Genomic DNA, 19,372 nt, shown 5'->3' with positions numbered 1-19,372 from the left:
CTCAATATTGAATTATTTAATCAAACACCATTTAATATTTTATTGTAAATATCCACATTTTTATTTAATCTTTTTTTTGTTTATTAATTGTTGACATTTTGGTTTGGTTGAGAATTAAAAAGACAACAATAATTATAAATAGATACATATAGTAAATACATTTATAATGAAATACAATTATCACTGAAAAGGAATAAAATAAAAAATACATAAATTGTATACAAATATTTCAAAATAGAAAAATCGAGGATCCCAAAAAAAATTCAAATAATTTATATATGAAGATAAAAAATTAAATGTGTTTATTTTTTTTAATTACATGATATTATTCTACTGTAAAAATAAAAAAGGTAAGGTAATTCCAATTAGTACATAAATAAATTATTTTGATTTTTATTTTGAATATTTTCAACGAACATATCGTTTTTTTTTCTTTTTCAATAATTAAACTAAATTTTTATAATTATTTCTTAGCTTAAATATTATGGGATTTTAAATTTAAAATATATATTTTTTTACTTTAATATTATTTCAATCAGTAAATACACCTAAAATTATTTATTTATTTAGGTTTTTAATTTTTACTATTCAATTTGATTTAAAATTGGAAAACAATATTCAAAACAAATATGATTGAAAACGACAATGATTTTTGAGTTTGATTTTGTTTGTTTTTTTTTATTTCGTTACGAAGAAAGTTTTGAATTTGAAAAATACAAATAACAATAAAAGTGACACCGAAAAATATATGTATGTATATGTTATATATGTAAGTGATTAGTTTCACTTTGTAATGAATAAATTTTTTCGTTAATTAAAAAATAAAATAATTGTTCTAGTTTTTTTTTGTATTTAAGTTAAAGAAAAAACTTTTCAAATTTAAGGTACATTAATTATAGGCGAAAAAATCGTTTTGCTTGGATATGTATGTTTTTCTGTGTGAGCTTTTGATTTTTTTTATTATTATTTTGTGTTGCTTTTTTATAGGAGGGATGTTTAATGATTGCTATTTAGTTTCAAATATTTTTTTCATAATTGCTGTTTTGTTGTTGTTGTTGCTTTAAAACCTAAAGAAAACAGTGCAGCATGAACAATGATTTGTTGTTGTTTTTTTTTAGTTTTGTGAGAGTTGTGATATATTTTTTTCTATTTTTAAATCTTTTTTTTGTAAAATATATAATTTGTATTTTTTAATTACATTTAGTAATTTGTTGTCATCTATTTAAAATATTATTAGGTATTTTGTGTCTTATTTAATTTAATTTTTCATTCTCATTTTGAAATATAACATCCATCATAAACATAATTCGAAAAAACATGTTCCAAAACAATTGCTTTATCTGAAAAAAACCTGTAAACATTCCATATTATGGGGTGGGAGCATGATTGGGGTACTTGTAAAACGAAATATACGCAGGAAGCTTTAAAGCACCGATTTTTTTCCGTAATCATAGAACAATTTTTTGTTCACAGATTTAATGCAAGTAGTCTAAATAGGATATGAACAAAACATTGACATTGCTACATCCTTGCCATTCGGGAGATACAGTACTTTCTTTCTGAAAAAATAAAGTCCAATAAAAAGAAAACTGAATGCTAAATCGACGGAAAAATAATTTTAAATTATTCTCTATATTCTTTTTTACAAGAATCAAAAATACAATTCGAATACGAAGCGATTTAGATATTAGTACTGTACACATTTTGTGTCCTCTTCCCTATATTCGAAAGCTTATAATTATACCAAAAAATCGAAATTTTAAGATTTTTCTTTTGATATGTGTTGTCCAAAATCAAGTTCTGGCGTATGAAATCCTTACTTACTTAGCTGGCTTGTTACAGAACATTTGTTCCAAAAGCCGAGCTTAAAAAGATTTCCAAGCGCGTCGGTCTTGTGCGCATATCCACCAATTTGGAAGATCACGTTCCATGATGCTGTTTTCTACTTGGTCTTTCCATCTAATTCGTGGCCTTCCCCAGTAGGCTCGTTTTTATATGCCTTTTGAGCTGGACATTCTCATTCATCCGCACAACATGGCCTAGCCACCGTAGTCGAGCAGCTCAATACGGCTGATTATGTCGATGTCCTCGTATACATTGTAAAGCTCGTGGTTCATTCGACGTCGATATTCACCGTCGACGCAGATCGGCCCGTAGATCTTTCGGAGAATTTTTCTTTCAAAAACCCCAAGAGCTGCCTCATCTGCTTGCGAAAGTACCCATGCTTCTGATCCATATAATAGCACTGGTAGTATCAGCGTCTTGTAAAGTGTGAGTTTGGTCTGACGGAGGTGGAATTGTTTCTAAACCGCTTACTTAGACAATAGTAGCATCTGTTGACCATCACAATCCTTCTCCGAATTTCAAAGCTGATGTCATTCGTTTTAATTATGGCGGTACCAAGGTATATAAAGTCTTTAACTACCTCGAAGCTGTAGTTCTCAAGTTCCACAGTTGCTCCGAGTCTACTAGACGTCCCGCGCGTTGATACCATTAGCTTGGTCTTCTCGCCGTTTACTGCCAGGCCCACTTTGGCAGACTCCTTTTCAATTTGTTCAAAGGTGGCTGTTACCGCTCGCAATGTTCGACCCATTATGTCGATGTCCTCGGCGTCGGCGAGTAACATGTGTTGTTTGGTGTACAGAGTGCCATTTCTGTTCACCTTTGCGTCTCGACAAACTGTCACCTTTATAGTTGACAAATATGTGGTATGTGTCGATGTGTTTTTCGTGGGTCTTTTCCAGGATTTGGCGCAGTGTGAAAATTTGGTCAATGGTGGATTTGTCAGGTCTGAAGCCGCATTGGTATGGTCCGATGATGTCATTGACCATTGGCTTCAATCTTTGCTTTTGCTACAGTTTGTAGGGAGTTGGCAATTCTGTGCCATTGTGCTTCTAGTATAGAAGCGGGACAAGAAGTGCTTTCTTCAAGCTGTTGGGTAAGTTGTTGGGTAGGCCTTTGCTACCTGTTGTGTTTGCAGCTTTTCGACGTCGAGTTTCCGTGTTGTGTTAGATCGCACCTTTGCTGCTACATTAAGACGGGTGCGTACCTTGGCTGCCACAAGTCAATGGTCCGAATCGGTATTCGCTCCTCGGATCGATCGGACGTCTAAAACACTGGATGAATGCCTTCCGTCTATACCAACATGATCAATTTGATTTCTCGTTGCTTGATCAGGAGAGATCCAGGTGGCCTTGTGTATATCGAGATGCTTGAATCTGGTGCTGCTAACTACCATGTTATTTTGTTGCCGCGAAGTCAATCAACCTCATGCCGTTGTCGGATGTTTCTTCATGAAGGCTGAATTTTCCGACGGTGGGGCCAAAGATATTTCCCCTTCCGATTTTTGCATTAAAATCTCCAAGCAGAATGTTAATGTCATGGCCAGGGCAACGGTCATATGCTGTTTCTAGGCGCTCGTAAAATATGTCTTTGGCCTGTTCATATTTATCTTCGGTCGGTATCTTTGGGCGCAAATGAGACTGATGTAGAAGAACTTCGCTTTTATACGGATTATAGCAATTTGCTCATCTACTGTAGTGAATCTGGAGACAAGGTATTTTATTCTCCTGTTAACCATAAATCCGCAGCCAAATTCATGTCTCCTTTCATGGCAGCAATAATACAGGGCGTAATCGTCTAATTTACTTACGCCTGTCCCTTTCCATCGCATTTCCTGTAAGGCAATAATATCGGCTTTGTACTTCTTGAGTACATCCGCCAAAGCGAACACTGCGCCTGTTCTGTACAACGTGCGCATATTCCAAGTGCAGATTCGCAAATCGTGGTCCTTTATACGTTTGCGGGGGTCGTCCACATTAGGGGGTTTTCTTTTTCTTAGCTTTTTCTTGTATGAGAAGACCAAAAGATTTCATAGAAGAGTAAACCTTTATTAGTACATCTTTAGGTTTTCTATGATAAGACCAAAAGATCTCAAAGGAGATCAAAAAGTCTTCTTATAGAAGCTCTTCTCATAAAGGTCAACTCATAGAACACCAGAGAAGACCTTTTGGTATTCTATGAGGAGACCTTTAGGTCTTCTATGTGTAGACATTTTGGTCTTCTATGAGAAGACATTTTAATCTTCTATGAGTAGATATTTTGAAATTCTATGAGAAGACTTTTTGGTCTTCTGTGAGAAGACCGTTTGGTTTTCTATGAGTAGACCTTTAGGACTTCTATGAGAAGACCATCAGATCTCATAGAATAGTAGACCTTATGGTCTTCTATGAGGAGGCCTTTTGGTCTTCTATGAGGAAACATTTTGGTCTTCTATGAGTAGACTTATTGGTCTTCTATGAAAGACTTTTTGGTCTTCTGTGAGCAGACCTTCTATGAGTAGACCTTTAGATTTTCTATGAGAAGCCTTCTATCTTCTATGAAATATTTTGGTCTTCAATTAGATAAACTTTTGGTCTTCTATGTGAAGACTTTTTGGTCTTCTGCGAGAGGGCATTTTGGTATTCTATGAAATGGACTTTTGGTCTTCTATGTGAAGACTTTGTGGTCTTTTCTGAGAAGATCTTTTGATCTTCTATAATAAGATATTTTGGTCTCCAATTAGAAGACTTCTTGGTCTCCAATTAGAAGACTTCTTGGCATTCAATTAGAAGAGCTCTTGCTCTTCTATGAGAATACGTTGTAGTCTTCTATGTGAAGACGTTTTGGTAACCTATACGCAGACGTTTTGGTCCTCAATGAAAACTTTTAGGTCATCTATGAGAAGGAATTTTTGGAATACTATGAGAAGATCTTCTAGAAAAAGTATTTTTGGAAGTCTCTTAGAAGTAATTTTTTCGATGTTTTGGCTTTTAAGAAGGCAGTAGCTTTTCTGGTCATTTGGAAACCCTCTTGGTCTTCTGTAAGCATATATATTTGTCTTCTGTAAGAACACTTTCTGATATTTTTTCAGTTTACGGATAATCATTAAGAATCATTAAAAAATATTGAAAATTTTGTCCACTTGTGGGGGAATTACCAGAAAGAGTGGACCAATGGGTCCCATCTTCGGACTTAATCTAGGCTTGGTAAAAGTAATAGTTTATACAATGTTTTTGTTCAAATCGGATAGTCCGTTCGCATGATATTATAAAAACAAATTTTAGCAAAATGTTAACCATTTTGTGGAGGGCGTACCAGAAGGAATGGACCGATATTTCCATCATCGAACTTGAACTAAGTTTAAAATAAATATTACGCTGTTATTTTGCACACCATCTGACCCGACAAATGAACGGCAATTTTTAAATCGATTTCAAATTTTTTGAAACGGATTTGGTTCAAAGTAATATGGGGTCTAAAATCAATATATCAGTGCGGCACATTTTTTGCCGTATCAAAGTGTGTATACTCTCATTAGCCATTAGGCTGAGTGAATAAAAGTATTTTGTTCGTATGCAAAGAAAGTTACTTACTGAATGTTTAATCTTCACGCTTTACAAGTGTTCCAATCCTGCCGTCACTCCACTTACAATTAATTTCAAAAAATTATCTAGAATATCGCGCTTTGATTTCTATTATTCGGTTATCTTAAATTTAATTTCCCCTAAGCCTTAAAAGTCAGTGTCACATAAAGGATGGTGATGATTTTCTAGAACGTGAACGGGGCTTTGAAGGGCTCTTGAGACTGTGTCGGGAAGTACTGCGCGGTTTGAAGCCACCCGTATCTGACCATGGTTCAGATACACGACCATACCAATGGATTAGGTCCATAACTTCGAGCTGAAAAATGGAAACACATTAATATACAAAATTGTAAAAAGATAGTTTTTTCAGGAGCGTAACAACAAACTGTTTGTGGGGATGACTACAATATATAAATAAATATGATGAGTTTTTTAAGAGTTTCACTTATTAAACACTTTCAAATAATACCAATATTATGGGTTTTCTAATAAAGCTTAGAATTAAATATAAGCGAAACTGAATGTATTCGGCAATGATGCAAAACTCCGTTTATACCTCATTGATATTTTTCACTTACATCGCATAAAGTCATTTTTAATTGTTTTTCACGCATTTCTAAAACATCCCCACATCACTACGCCACTGATATTTTTTTAAGAAAATGACTCATCACTTACTTGCAACGGCCGTGACAATTCCTTAAACATAGCAGCCTTTGTTAAATGTGAATTTTGTGATAGAAATGAAAGACACTTGGATTTTAATGCCGAGGCCATATAATGATCGGCAATACCCAACAGGCATAATACCGAATGTTCATCTATTTGAGAATTTAAAGTATTTTCACACAATTCCTGAAAAAATGAAAACAATATTATTAAAATTTTATAGCTTTTTATCATTCTGTTCCCGTACTGCAAGAATCTACTAATTTTTACTATTTTTTCCGATATCATAAAGGAAAAATTTTTATCGTATTAAAAAATTGTACATTCTTGCAGGTTGTGGAACAAATCATATATTATTAATACAATTCAATTATAGTTGAAATATTATTTAAAAGTACCTTTAAGTCATCTATGGAATATTTATCTGCCAGTAGCATTAATTCACAGATATGTTCAGGACCCACAGTCTTGTCAATTGGAGCACCATATAGATACAACAATAGGCGTCGGAAAATGACCGGAGAACAATCGGTGACAATGATTTTTCTAAAAAAACATTTTTTTTTATTTTCCATATTTTATAATTAGCAAATATGTCTGAATTACCTCGTCAAGCTCTCTTGCATGCCGGACATTAGGGCCTTCTTAAACCATTCACATCGTGCTGCCACAATAACACGATGCGCCCTAAAAGTATGCACCTGTATTGATGATTTATGTGATGCCATCAGCTGTATATCGATATCATTTTTATTATTTATGCCATTAAGTCCTGCAGGCTGTGCTTCCTGTTGCTGTGGTGCATACATATGAACTTCAAATTCCATATCCGATAATTGAGCAGAGTGCAGAAGACGTAAAGCATTTTTTGATAGATTACTACTGGCTGCTATGGGAGGTTCACACAGGTGGCGAATTAGATTTAACTGTAAGAAAAGTCAAGAAAGGGATAAGGAAATTAAACAAAAATCTCATTAGTCTTAAAAAAGCTATTGCACAAATTAATTAATAATTAATTTTCATAAAAAACCAGTAAAGAAAGTAGTAAAGTCGGACTGAGCCGACCATATGGGTATGTTCCACATATTTCTCCTAACACACGTCGCCTTTTCAATAGAATATTGACATGAAATTGAACGAACTTGAATATGCGATCTTTATGCAATTGTGGAACCTATGCTAAATTTCATTTCATTTGGGCAAGTTCGGAACCGTTTGCGTACAATGGGACAAATTTATGTAAGTCGATTTAGTGTACTATTCAATATTTAATCTCAATCAGACACCCATTTGAAATATATAAAAAAGCTGTGTCAGCGAAATTTCGTGTAAATCGAAAGATGTAGAAGGACTGTGGTGCACCATTTACATTAAACCGGTCAAAAATATATATGGTAGCTATATCTAAATCTGAACCGATTTTCAAGAAGCTTAGCAGACATCATTCTAGACCCAATTCAGTATACTATGCCAAATTTCGTGCAAATCGAAAGATATATAGGAACTTTGGAGCATCATTTACATAAAATCGGACGAAATAATATATATGGGAGCTATATCTAAATCTGAACCGATTTTTACGACACTTAGCACACATTATTATAGACTGAATTCAGTACACCATGCCACATTTCAGGCAAATCGAAAGATATATAGGGACTTTGGTGCAACATTTTTATAAAATCGGACGAAAATATATATAGGAGATATATCTAAATCTAAACCGATTTTCACGAAACTTAGCAGACATCATTCTAGGCCTAATTCATTACGCTGTGCCAAATATCGTGCAAATCGAACGATATATAGGGACTTTGGTGCACCATTTACAAAAAGTTGGACGAAACTACATATGGGACCTATACCTAAATCTGAACCGATTTTCACGAAACTTAGTACATATCACTGCGGACTTAATTTAGAACGCTGTATCAAATGTCGTGCAAATCGAAAGATATATAGGGGCTTTGGTGCACCATTTACATAAAATCGGAGGAAAAGATATATATATGGGTTCTATATCTAAATCTGAACCGATTTTCACAAAACCGATTCACACAAAAAGCACACATATAGGGTTCGTCCTTAGGCCAAATAAGTGACATATGCCAAATTTCATCCAAATCGGAACATAAATGCGACCTGTACTTTGTTCACAAAAATACATGGTCGGACAGACGGATATGCGTAAATTGACTCAGAAAATGATTCTATGCATATTCTCAAAAGGAGCCATGTGTCTATCTCGTTTCCCGTTGCCTGTTACAAACATATGCACAAAGACTTAATACCCTGTACCACAGTGTGATGAAGGGTATAAATAGGAAGGATCTAATTTTCATCTGCGAAGCCTTGGTCAAACGGAATGGGATAGACCCATTTCTTAATTTGATGGTGACTGGAGATGAGAATGGATCACATACGATAACCCTGTGCGAAAACGATCGTGGTCAAAGAGCGGTAAAGTACCTCAAACGGTGGCCAAACCAGGACTAACGGACAGAAAGGTTCTGCTATGCAATTGGTGGGACTGTAAGGGGATTATTTACTATGGTTTGCTTCTATATGTCCAAACGCTCTATTCTGATCTCTACTGTCAACAATTGGACCGTTTGAATATAGCAAATGGCCAGAATTGGCCAACAGAAGAGGTGTCGTGTTCCGCACATCTTCAGTGACTCGCCATAAACTGCGGGAGCTTGGTTGGGAAGTTTTAATGCATCCGCCATACAGTCCGGACATAGCACCAAGCGATTATCATCTTTTTCTTGGATTGCAAAATGTCCTCAATGCTAAAAAATTGGTATCTAGGGAGGATTGATATCTATGAGAGAAACATTATGAAGTTGGCCCAAATCGGACATTCCGAAGCATGTTAAATAAGGTCCTAAATTTCATATACAAATGGTGGATTTCTTTTTTCCCAGTCTAATATATTCCATTTGCAATACCTTGACCTTTAGGACTCGGAAAATGTATTTCGATGGGAGAACTTCGACTTCCAAAAACCAGTAAGGAAAGTTCAAAAGTCGGAAGGGGCTGACTATATGATACCCTTCACCACTATGGGTTCATGCAACACATATTAATATCTACAACATCCTGAAGATATAGAAATTTCGCATACATCAGTCGGGACCTAATTCAGTACTATGTGCAAAATTTTGCTTCAATCGGACCAATATTGGGAGTTTGGTGCACAATTTACTTTAAATCGGAAGAAACTATATATGGGAGCTATATCTAAATCTGAACCGATTTCAAAACTTCGCATTCATCAATGACCTAATTTAGTATGCTGTGCAAAATTTTGTCTCAATCGGATAAATATTGGCAGTATGGTGCTCCAAAAATACATGGACGGACGGACAGACGGACATGCATAAATCGACTCAGAAAGTGATTCTATGCATATTCTCAAAAGGAACCATGGGTCTATCTCGATATGCACAACGACACAATACCCTGTACCACAGTGACTACCCCTAAAAGGGGGCAAAACCAAAAATATTGAGGGTACCGTTATATGGCGACTACCAGAAAAACTGGACCTATATATAATTTTTAGTGGAGTAATTTGGTACACAATAAGAACCCAATATACAAAATTTCAGAGAATTCAGTTATAAAACGAGCCCAAGAACCACAAAATACAGAAAACTGGGGTACCCTTATATGGGGGCTATCCGAAAAAATGGACCTATATTTATAATTTTTAGTAAGTAGATTTGCTACCCAATAAGAACTTAAAGTACCAAATTTCAGCGAATTCAGTTAAAAAACGCGCTAAAGAACCTCAAAATACCGAAAATTGGGGGGTACCCTTATATGGGAGCTATGCCTAAACGTGGTTTTGTCCTTGGGCCAAATAAGTGAATTGTGCCAAATTTCATCCAAATCGGATCACAAATGCGACCTGTACTTTGTTTACAATTCAACATTTACAGACGGACGGATGGACATGCATAAATCGACTCAGAAAATGATTCTATGCATATTCTCAAAAGGAACCATGGGTCTATTGCGTTTCCTATTGCCTGTTACAAAAATATGCACAAAGACATAATACCATGTAACACAGTGTAGTGAAGGGTATACAAATGTCAGTTATGGTTAAGTGTCACACATACCTTGACACTATTGTAGTCATAATCATGTGTACGTTCCATTACCAATGGATCCAAAGTCAGCTCAAATGTATCTTCACTTTGTAATGTTTTCAATTCACTCTCCAGAATATTTGATGGCTCTAGAAGGCCCAGCTCTATAAGGGTATGGGTGAATTCCTGTTTTTGCACTAATTTGCAAATCTAAAATACAAAATAAAAGTCATCATTTATATTGGTACGTGAAAGTATGTATTTTGTAATACCTGACTCATGGCATCCTTCAATGCGGATTTATGATCAAATATTTTCACTATAACTCCATTCTGTAAAAAACGAACATAAATTAATTCATGGTATTCATGTAACATTTAAACATGTTGTGGATAAACTTACAATTTGTGACGTTGCCAATTTAAAACAAAATTTAAATTCCTTCCAGCCCAGTTTCTCTTCCAAGCGATCTGCCAGATTTTCCATTATCAATATATACGTGGGAATATCCACAATTAATTGTTCTAGATTTTGATTGATGGTACTGCGTTTACTTAAGAAATCCATTTCACAATAGGTTGTCCTTAAAAAACAAACAAATTTTTAATAACTTCCTATTCATCAAACCGAAAATTGTCGCATACTTCTTATCCCGTATTATATCCAAGGCCGCCGATATTCGTCCATAAATATCGCGCATCTTACGCACTTCATACATATAGAGAACAAATTTCAAATCATTTTCGGCACTCATTAAACGTTGCTTATCCGTTGGGTTGTCATACAATGTCAAACCTATAGGTGGTCCTCTGCGTGGCCTGGGCGACAATGGTGGCTGACTAAACAGTGTTGTGACCGTCGAAGTCTCATCCATAGGATTATTTGCCGTTATAAAGGTATTATTTTGTATTTGCATAGCAACAGCATCATCTGTGGCATATTTCATCGATAAATCTAAATGTGAGCATTTTAGGTCCTGCAAATGTTAAAATGTTAAGGTTAAAGGTATAATTGGAAGCAATTATGAGTAAAAGCAAAGGTTACTTACTTTACACATTTTCTCTAAAGAATTTTTGATTTCTTCTATCACACTAGTTAAAATCAATAAAGTTTTTTCAATCTGAAAAGGGTAGAAATATTTAAAAAATATTAAAATTTGAAGTTTGATTAAAAAAATTTCGGAGCAGGAGTAGTGTTTGCTTCTGCTTTAATATTCTGCTGTTTGAAAGCAATTTATATCCATCATTTTCTTCTTACCTCAGGTACTAAGTAATTAGCTAATTCATCTTTTTCATCAGGCGTTAGACTTAAAAATACATTCAAAATGTTACGCAACAGCTGATGCAGTTGTGACATAAATATCGGTATTCGTGTCCGTACATATTTGATAATTTCATTCTTTTGATAGCGGGCTATGTCGGCGGCATCCTTAATAAATATATTGCAAAATTGTAAAATTTTGGCACATCCTAGAAAAGGAAGGAAGAATATAATATTAGGAAAATATATATTAAAATATAATTTAGTACACAAATCTGAAAATACGAAAATCGGAAGGTAGCGCTGAAACCGAGAATTGGAAAGAGGGTCCCCTTAAACAATATTTGTTAAAACTCTCACACCTTGGGGCTCTAGTGCTTCTTAAAAAATATGCCAGAGACTAATTTATATATGACATCAGTACGTTGTGTCAATCGACCTAGCTATGGATCTTTTCACGGCCAACTGAGGCGTGGATTTATTAAAGAATATTTTTCAAGGGCCAACTGAGGCGTGGATTTATTAAAGAATATTTTTCAAGGGCCAACTGAGGCGTGGATTTATTAAAGAATATTTTTCAAGGGCCAACTGAGGCGTGGATTTATTAAAGAATATTTTTCAAGGGCCAACTGAGGCGTGGATTTATTAAAGAATATTTTTCAAGGGCCAACTGAGGCGTGGATTTATTAAAGAATATTTTTCAAGGGCCAACTGAGGCGTGGATTTATTAAAGAATATTTTTCAAGGGCCAACTGAGGCGTGGATTTATTAAAGAATATTTTTCAAGGGCCAACTGAGGCGTGGATTTATTAAAGAATATTTTTCAAGGGCCAACTGAGGCGTGGATTTATTAAAGAATATTTTTCAAGGGCCAACTGAGGCGTGGATTTATTAAAGAATATTTTTCAAGGGCCAACTGAGGCGTGGATTTATTAAAGAATATTTTTCAAGGGCCAACTGAGGCGTGGATTTGGTATAGGGTACTGAATTAAGTCATTCTAGACTTAATTCAGTACCCTATACCAAAATTCGTGCAAATCGAAAGATATATAGGGTCTTTGGTGCACCAATTACCTTAAATCGGATGAAAATACATATGAGAGCTATATCTAAATCTGAACCGATTTTCACAAAACTTGGCAGACATCATTCTCGATCTCTGTGCCAAATTTCGTGCACATCAAAAGATTTCTAGGAACTTTAGTGGACTATTTACCTAAAATCGGCGAAGCTATATATGGGAGCTATATCTAAATCTGAACCGATTTTCACAAAACTTTTCTCACATCATTCTATACTTAATTTAGTACGCTGTGCCAAATTTCATGCCAATCGAAAGGTATATAGGGACTTTGGTACACAATTAACCTTAAATCGGACAAAGATATATATGGGAGCTATATCTAAATCAGAACCGATTTTCACGAAACTTGGCAAACATCATTCTAGACCTTATTCATTACGCTGTGCCAAATTTCGTCCAAGTCAAAAGATTTCCAAGGACTTTAGTGGACTATTTACCTAAAATCGGGCGAAGCTATATATGGGAGCTATATCTAAATCTGAACCGAGTTTTTCCAAACTGTTCACACATCATTCTAGACTTAATACAGTACACTATGCCAAAATTGGTGCAAATCAAAAGATTTCCAGGGACTTTAGTGGACTATTTACCTAAAATCGGGCGAAGCTATATATGGTAGCTATATCTAAATCTGAACCGATTTTCAGGAAACTTAACATACATCTATATATATAGGGTCTTTTGTGCACCATTTACATTAAATCGGACGAAAATATATATGGGAGTTATATCTAAATCTGAACCGATTTTTCCCAATTTCAATAGGGTTCGTCCTTTGGCCAAATAAGTGACCTATGCCAAATTTCATCCAAATCGGATCACAAATGCGACCAGTACTTTGTTAACAAAAATACATGGACGGACGGGCGGTCCTAGTGGTCCTTCAAAAATATTTTTTAAAAAATCCACGCCTTGTAGCTCTAGTGGTCCTTCAAAAATATTTTTCTAGTTGTCCTTCTAAAAATATTAAAAAAAATCCACGCCTTGTGGCTCTAGTTGTCCTTCTAAAAATATGTTTTAAAAAAAAAAATCCACGCCATGTGTCTCTAGTGGTCCTGGAAAAATATTACTTAAAAAATCCACGCCTTAAGGCTCTAGTGGTCCTTCAAAAATATTTCTTTTAAAAAATCCACGCCTTGTGGCTCTAGTGGTCCTTCAAAAATATTTAAAAAAAATCCTCGCCTTGTGCCTCTAGTGGTCCTGGAAAAATATTATTTAAAAAATCCACGCCTTAAGGCTCTAGTGGTCCTTCAAAAATATTTCTTTTAAAAAATCCACGCCTTGTGGCTCTAGTGGTCCTTCAAAAATATTTAAAAAAAATCCTCGCCTTGTGCCTCTAGTGGTCCTGGAAAAATATTATTTAAAAAATCCACGCCTTGTGGCCCTTTTGATTCCTCACAATATTTTTTAAAAAATATTTATTAAAAAAACCTCTCCTGAAAACATATTCTTTAAAAAATCCTCGCCGTGTGGCAATCTTGGTTGCTCAAAATATTCTTTAAAAAATCTGTGCCTCGTGGCTCTCTTGGTTCCTGCTTGTAGTTCAAAAGTTCCTAAAAATATTCTTTAAAAACTGTACTCGCTTTGTGGTCCTTACAGTTCATAAAAATATTGCTTAAAAAAATCCACACCTTGTGGTCCATAAAGTTCCTAAAAATATTCAGTTAAAACTACACGTTCTCTTGCCTTTATAGTTCCCAGAAATATTTTTAAAAAAATCACTTCTTGCCTTTCTCAAGGTCGAAATAATAGTTTCGAGATCAGTGCCATTCACCTCCTACCATCAAGATCAAATATAATGAAATAACTCACCTATAGAGCATTCTCTTAAACTATCCTTAAATGTGGCATAAAGTAAGGCGGGTTCATGTGATATTGTTACAGGATTTATGGTTTGTATGACACGATTTAAGATGCTATGCAGATCCATGATGATATTGACCACAACTGAAACGAAAGATGCACAAAAATAATTTCCCTACTAATTACAATACTGTCCCATTCGGTCTTACACTTCTTCAGCTTGATCATTTTCAAATATTTCTTAGCCGGTTCGGCCAACTTCATTAGCGATGGTTGGGCTTCAGCGAAATTGATAAGTTTCTCGCAAACATCTTCGCTCATATCGGGCATCAGTGATTCCGTGTAGAGCCAATGTAAAATCGGTGTCAGCAGAAATGCCGGCAAGTCATAGAGTACTGCGACGGGAGTTAAAGGCGAAGAGGGTGGTGTATCCATAGAACTGGGAAAAGGTGATGGGCTACGTGCACGAAATGGTGATAATGGTGGTCTTCGTGTATTACAACCACTCGTGCTGCACACCTCCGAAGTTTGTTGCATCATCAGATCTTGACAGAAGTTGAATATATTTTTCGGTTGTGGTTGGAGTTTATGCGCTTCCAGATGTGAGTCGGAATGTGAGGTGGGTGGAAAACGACGCATACCATTACCACCATCGATATTTAAGAGATTTTGACTACTACCATTCTGTTGAGATTTATTCGTAGTCGTTGTGGATAGGCAATTAAATGAGGATGAGAGATGTTGGTGGTGATGATGTTGTTGTTGCTGCGATTTAATTCCAGTTGTTGTTGTACTACTATTGACACTATACTCTGTGGGTGGTTGCAAATAGATGGGTGATAAATTGAGGCGGGGTAAAGATTTCTGATGATCATCCAACGATGATGATGCGTTTTGATTGCTGCCCGTGCTAGGTAAAGTAACGGATATTTTAATGGTATTTGGCGAATTTGGAAGGCTGGCATTTTCTTTCGGCATTAAACTATCTTGGGTACGACACACAGCCTGAGGTATGGATATGGTGCTATTATGATGGACACACATACTGCAATCGAAGCCGTTCAGGCGTAAAATGGCTGCGTGGACATGGTACTGCAATGGGGATTAAAGGAATTTAATTGAAACCTACTGATATCGGGAAATTTATGGGGGACTTACTTCACATCCATCTGAACTTTTGATTATGACATCGGTAAAATAGGATTCTTGTAGTGCTTCGCCAAATGAAAATTCCTTTTCTTGACCCGCAGCTTGACCTTCTTTTAAACGCTTACATTCCACGGCATACCAATTTTCACAGTAGAGAATCAGGGTATCCGAGGGACATAGAGTTGTCGTCTAAAATAATAAATTAAATTAATAATTTGTCTTTAATAGTCCGGAAACAAATTCCTTTAAAAAAAGATCCTCCAAAAAATCTACGCCTTGTGGCTCGAATGGTCCTCCTAAAAATGACTCCTCCAAAAATTCTTTAAAAAATCTACGCATTGTGACTCTAATGGTCCTCCAAAAAAATTGATTAAAAAATCTACGCCTTGTGAACCTAATGGTCCTCCAAAAAATTTGCTTAAAAAATCTACGCCTTGTGACTCTAATGGTCCTCCAAAAAATTATTTAAAAACTCTACGCCTTGTGGCTCTAATGGTCCTCCAAAAAATTCTTTAAAAAAACTGCGCCTTGTGGCTCTAATGGTCCTCCAAAAAATTCTTTAAAAAAACTGCGCCTTGTGGCTCTAATGGTCCTCCAAAAAATTATTTAAAAACTCTACGCCTTGTGACTCTAATGGTCCTCCAAAAAAATATTTAACAACTCTTCGCCTTGTGGCTCTAATGGTCCTCCAAAAAATTATTTAAAAATCTACACCCTGGAGCTCTAATGGTCCTCCAAAAAATTATTTAAAAATCTACACCCTGGAGCTCTAATGGTCCTCCAAAAAATTCTTTAAAAATCAACGCCCTGGAGCTCTAATGGTCCTCCAAAAAATTCTTTAAAAGATCTACGCTTTGTGGCTATATTGGTCGTCTTGGTCGCTAAAAATATTCTTTAAAAAGTCGCCTTGTGGGTCTAATGGTCCTCCAAAAATTCTTTAAAAAGTCGCCTTGTAGCTCTAATGGTTCTCCATAAAATTGTTAAAAAATCTACGCCTTGTGGCTCTAATGATCCACCAAAAATTTCTTTAAAAAATCTACGCCTTGTGGCACTAATGGTCTTCCAAAAAAATTCTTTAAAAAATCTACTCCTTCTGGCTCTAATGGTCCTCCAAAAAAATTCATTAAAAAGTCTACAACTTGTGGCTCTAATGGTCCTGCAAAAAATTCTTTAAAAAATCTGCGCCTTGTGGCTCTAATGGTCCTGCAAAAAATTCTTTAAAAAATCTACGCCTTGTGGTTCTAATGGTCCTGCAAAAAATTCTTTAAAAAATCAACGCCTTGTGGCTCTAATGGTCCTCCAAAAAAATTATTTGAAAAATCTACGTCTTGTGGCTCTAATGGCCCTGCAAAAAATTCTTTAAAAAATCTGCGCCTTGTGGCTCTAATGGTCCTGCAAAAAATTCTTTAAAAAATCAACGCCTTGTGGCTTTAATGGTCCTCCAAAAAGTTCTTTAAAAAATCTACGTCTTGTGGCTCTAATGGTCCTCCAAAAAGTTCTTTAAAAAATCTACGTCTTGTGGCTCTAATGGTCCTCCAAAAAGTTCTTTAAAAAATCTACTCCTTATGGTTCTGATGGTCCTCCAAAAAATTCGTTTAAAAAATCTACGCCTTGTGGCTCTAATGGTCCTCCAAAAAATTCTTTAAAAAATCTACGCCTTATGGCTCTAATGGTCCTCCATAAAATTCTTTAAAAAATCTACGCCTTATGGCTCTAATGGTCCTCCAAAAAATTCTTTAAAAAATCTACGCCTTGTGGCTCTAATGGTCCTCCATAGAATTCTTTAGAAAATCGACGCCTTGTGGCTCTAATGGTCCTCGAAAAAATTCTTTAAAAAATCTACGTTTTGCGGCCGCCTTGGTCCCTAAATATATTCTTAAAAATACACGACTTGTGACCATCTTAGTCCCAGAATTTTTGATACTGAGCCCTTGAAAATACTGTCCTTGTTGTACTGATTGATTTCTAAAACTTACATTAAACTCAATACTATGACCGGCAAAAGCACCAAATATCAACCGGGGATTCTGCTCATTGACCTCAAATGTTTCACAGCTAAACAAAACACTGGCCGAATCACAACAACTGCCGCAGTCTTTCGATTCCGGTAAGGGGCTAACCAAATCATTATACCACGTTATATCACTGGTATCATCCAAACGGAATTTTATCCTATCAAAGAAAAAAATAAATATTGATTATTTTACACTCACACACACATACATTCACACAGAGAATTAAATATCAATATCACAACATACCCTTCTAAACCGGATATTTCTTTTTTGCCTTCGAATGTACAGGAAACAATCTGAAACACACAGAGACACACATACATTGAAATAATTCTTCTTTTCGATATATTTTACACTTTGTTTGTTTTGCTTTTTTTGTTTTATTCCCTTCTGCCAAGGAACAAAACATTGTTCTGTTCTGTTGTGTTTTTGTTTTCATTGTTTTGAAAACATCGAAACTCACCTCCCATGTACCGTGAAAGGTATGTTCAACAGCTGCCATAGCTCTGCTTCTGCTTCTTCTGCTGCAACTGTCTTAACATGAATAATAAATAGAGTGGGCGAGATACATACAGCGATGTGAGAGAGGGGGGCGAGTATTTCACTACCACACTTGTATAGACCTTTTTTCCGCAGGATATTTTTTCAAAGGGAATCCTCTGACATTTTAGCACTAAGTGGCATTAAAAGAATGGAAAATCGATAAACTATTTTCAATACATTTATTTTGTAAGTAATGGAAATTTTATTTTCATTAAAATTTTTCCCTTGTTATTGAATTTTTCATTTTTATAGTAGGCGAAAAAATTCTCTATCGGAATTTTCACAAAGAACAATTGCCTTTGTCCTTTTTTCGATTTTTATTTGCCCAAAAATTCATTGTTATTTTACAGAATGCATTCAATCTTCACCGTTTTCCATTTCTTCTCAATCCAAATATTTAATTTTTATAAAAATTATTTCATTTCCTTAAGTATTTTTATTATTTTTTTTATTTTTTCACTTGATTTCTTTTCACTTACACTTTTTTCCCTTTAGAACTTTGGATGAACACTTTCTCTAGTACACAGACACTCACAGACGTACTTACACTCACGTACTGCAAGAATATCCACCACTTCTTGTACAAATAGCAACAGTGCAAAGCTGTTAACCTACAGCCATAAGCAATAGAACGTTTAACAGCACAGCTGTTATTTCATTTCAGGGTTGTTCAATAAGGGTTGGAGATCATATGTTTTTAAGGATAATTGTCATAACTTTAATAAAACTGATAATTGGTTTATATTTGTTTGATATATTAAAAAAAATGTATTATATTATGTTCTGAAGAAATGTTTAATTAATAAATATTAATAAATAATTGTTTACCGCTATTTAATTTTTTAAATCAATTCACAGTTGTTCTTTATCGTACTGATATGTTTTGCATCTGGCAATGGCATGACACACATTAGCTGTTAACACATTTGAAACTGTAAAATTATATAGAAATCGATATGTTATAAAACCCTAACATTGGGCTGTACCCAAACTTAACCATCGTCTCATAGTTCCTTTACCTTTAAAACCCCAATGTGGCTCTCCGAGTTCCTTAAATAATAATTAACGCTTTAATAAAATAATTAACAGTTTGTTGTTTTTATAAAAAACAACTATTTATTAGTGGGGAATGTATGGCATTGTCCGCCGAGGGGTAAGGCAGGGAAGACTATAGTTTCGGATCTCGCCACTGATCCTCATCAGTTCCCTTAGTTTTTTTTTTTTTTTTTTTGATATTCTCCCCAGAAGCTTTTAATAGCTTCTTTACAAAAAACCTTTCAAACCCAAATGTCTCTTGTGACAAATAGAAGTTCTTACGTTACCAGCGATACGACCCCAATGAGA

The 19,372-nt window shown here is 35.2% G+C and overlaps 1 protein-coding gene across 1 annotated transcript; it reads right to left on the bottom strand.

The window, feature by feature from the left end:
- Nucleotides 1–5,539: 5,539 nt before the first annotated feature.
- LOC133323510 (uncharacterized) lies at nt 5,540–17,987 on the bottom strand. Its single transcript, XM_061532432.1, has 16 exons — nt 17,949–17,987; nt 17,732–17,781; nt 17,447–17,642; nt 15,480–15,659; nt 14,531–15,413; nt 14,331–14,465; nt 11,432–11,643; nt 11,223–11,294; nt 10,819–11,150; nt 10,577–10,757; nt 10,447–10,506; nt 10,205–10,384; nt 6,681–7,000; nt 6,473–6,620; nt 6,084–6,260; nt 5,540–5,721 (listed from the first exon to the last, which is right to left on the bottom strand). The coding sequence occupies exons 1-16, from the start codon at nt 17,985–17,987 to the stop codon at nt 5,566–5,568; spliced, it is 3,321 nt and encodes a 1,106-aa protein (XP_061388416.1). The 3' UTR covers nt 5,540–5,565.
- Between the last annotated feature and the right edge of the window lie 1,385 nt (nt 17,988–19,372).

Source organism: Musca vetustissima, unplaced genomic scaffold (genome assembly GCF_032173495.1).
Source record: "Musca vetustissima isolate MV318-11 ecotype Yass unplaced genomic scaffold, APGP_CSIRO_Mvet_v1 utg78419, whole genome shotgun sequence".
NCBI lineage: Eukaryota > Metazoa > Arthropoda > Insecta > Diptera > Muscidae > Musca > Musca vetustissima.
This window is presented reverse-complemented; position numbering and strand designations above follow the sequence as displayed.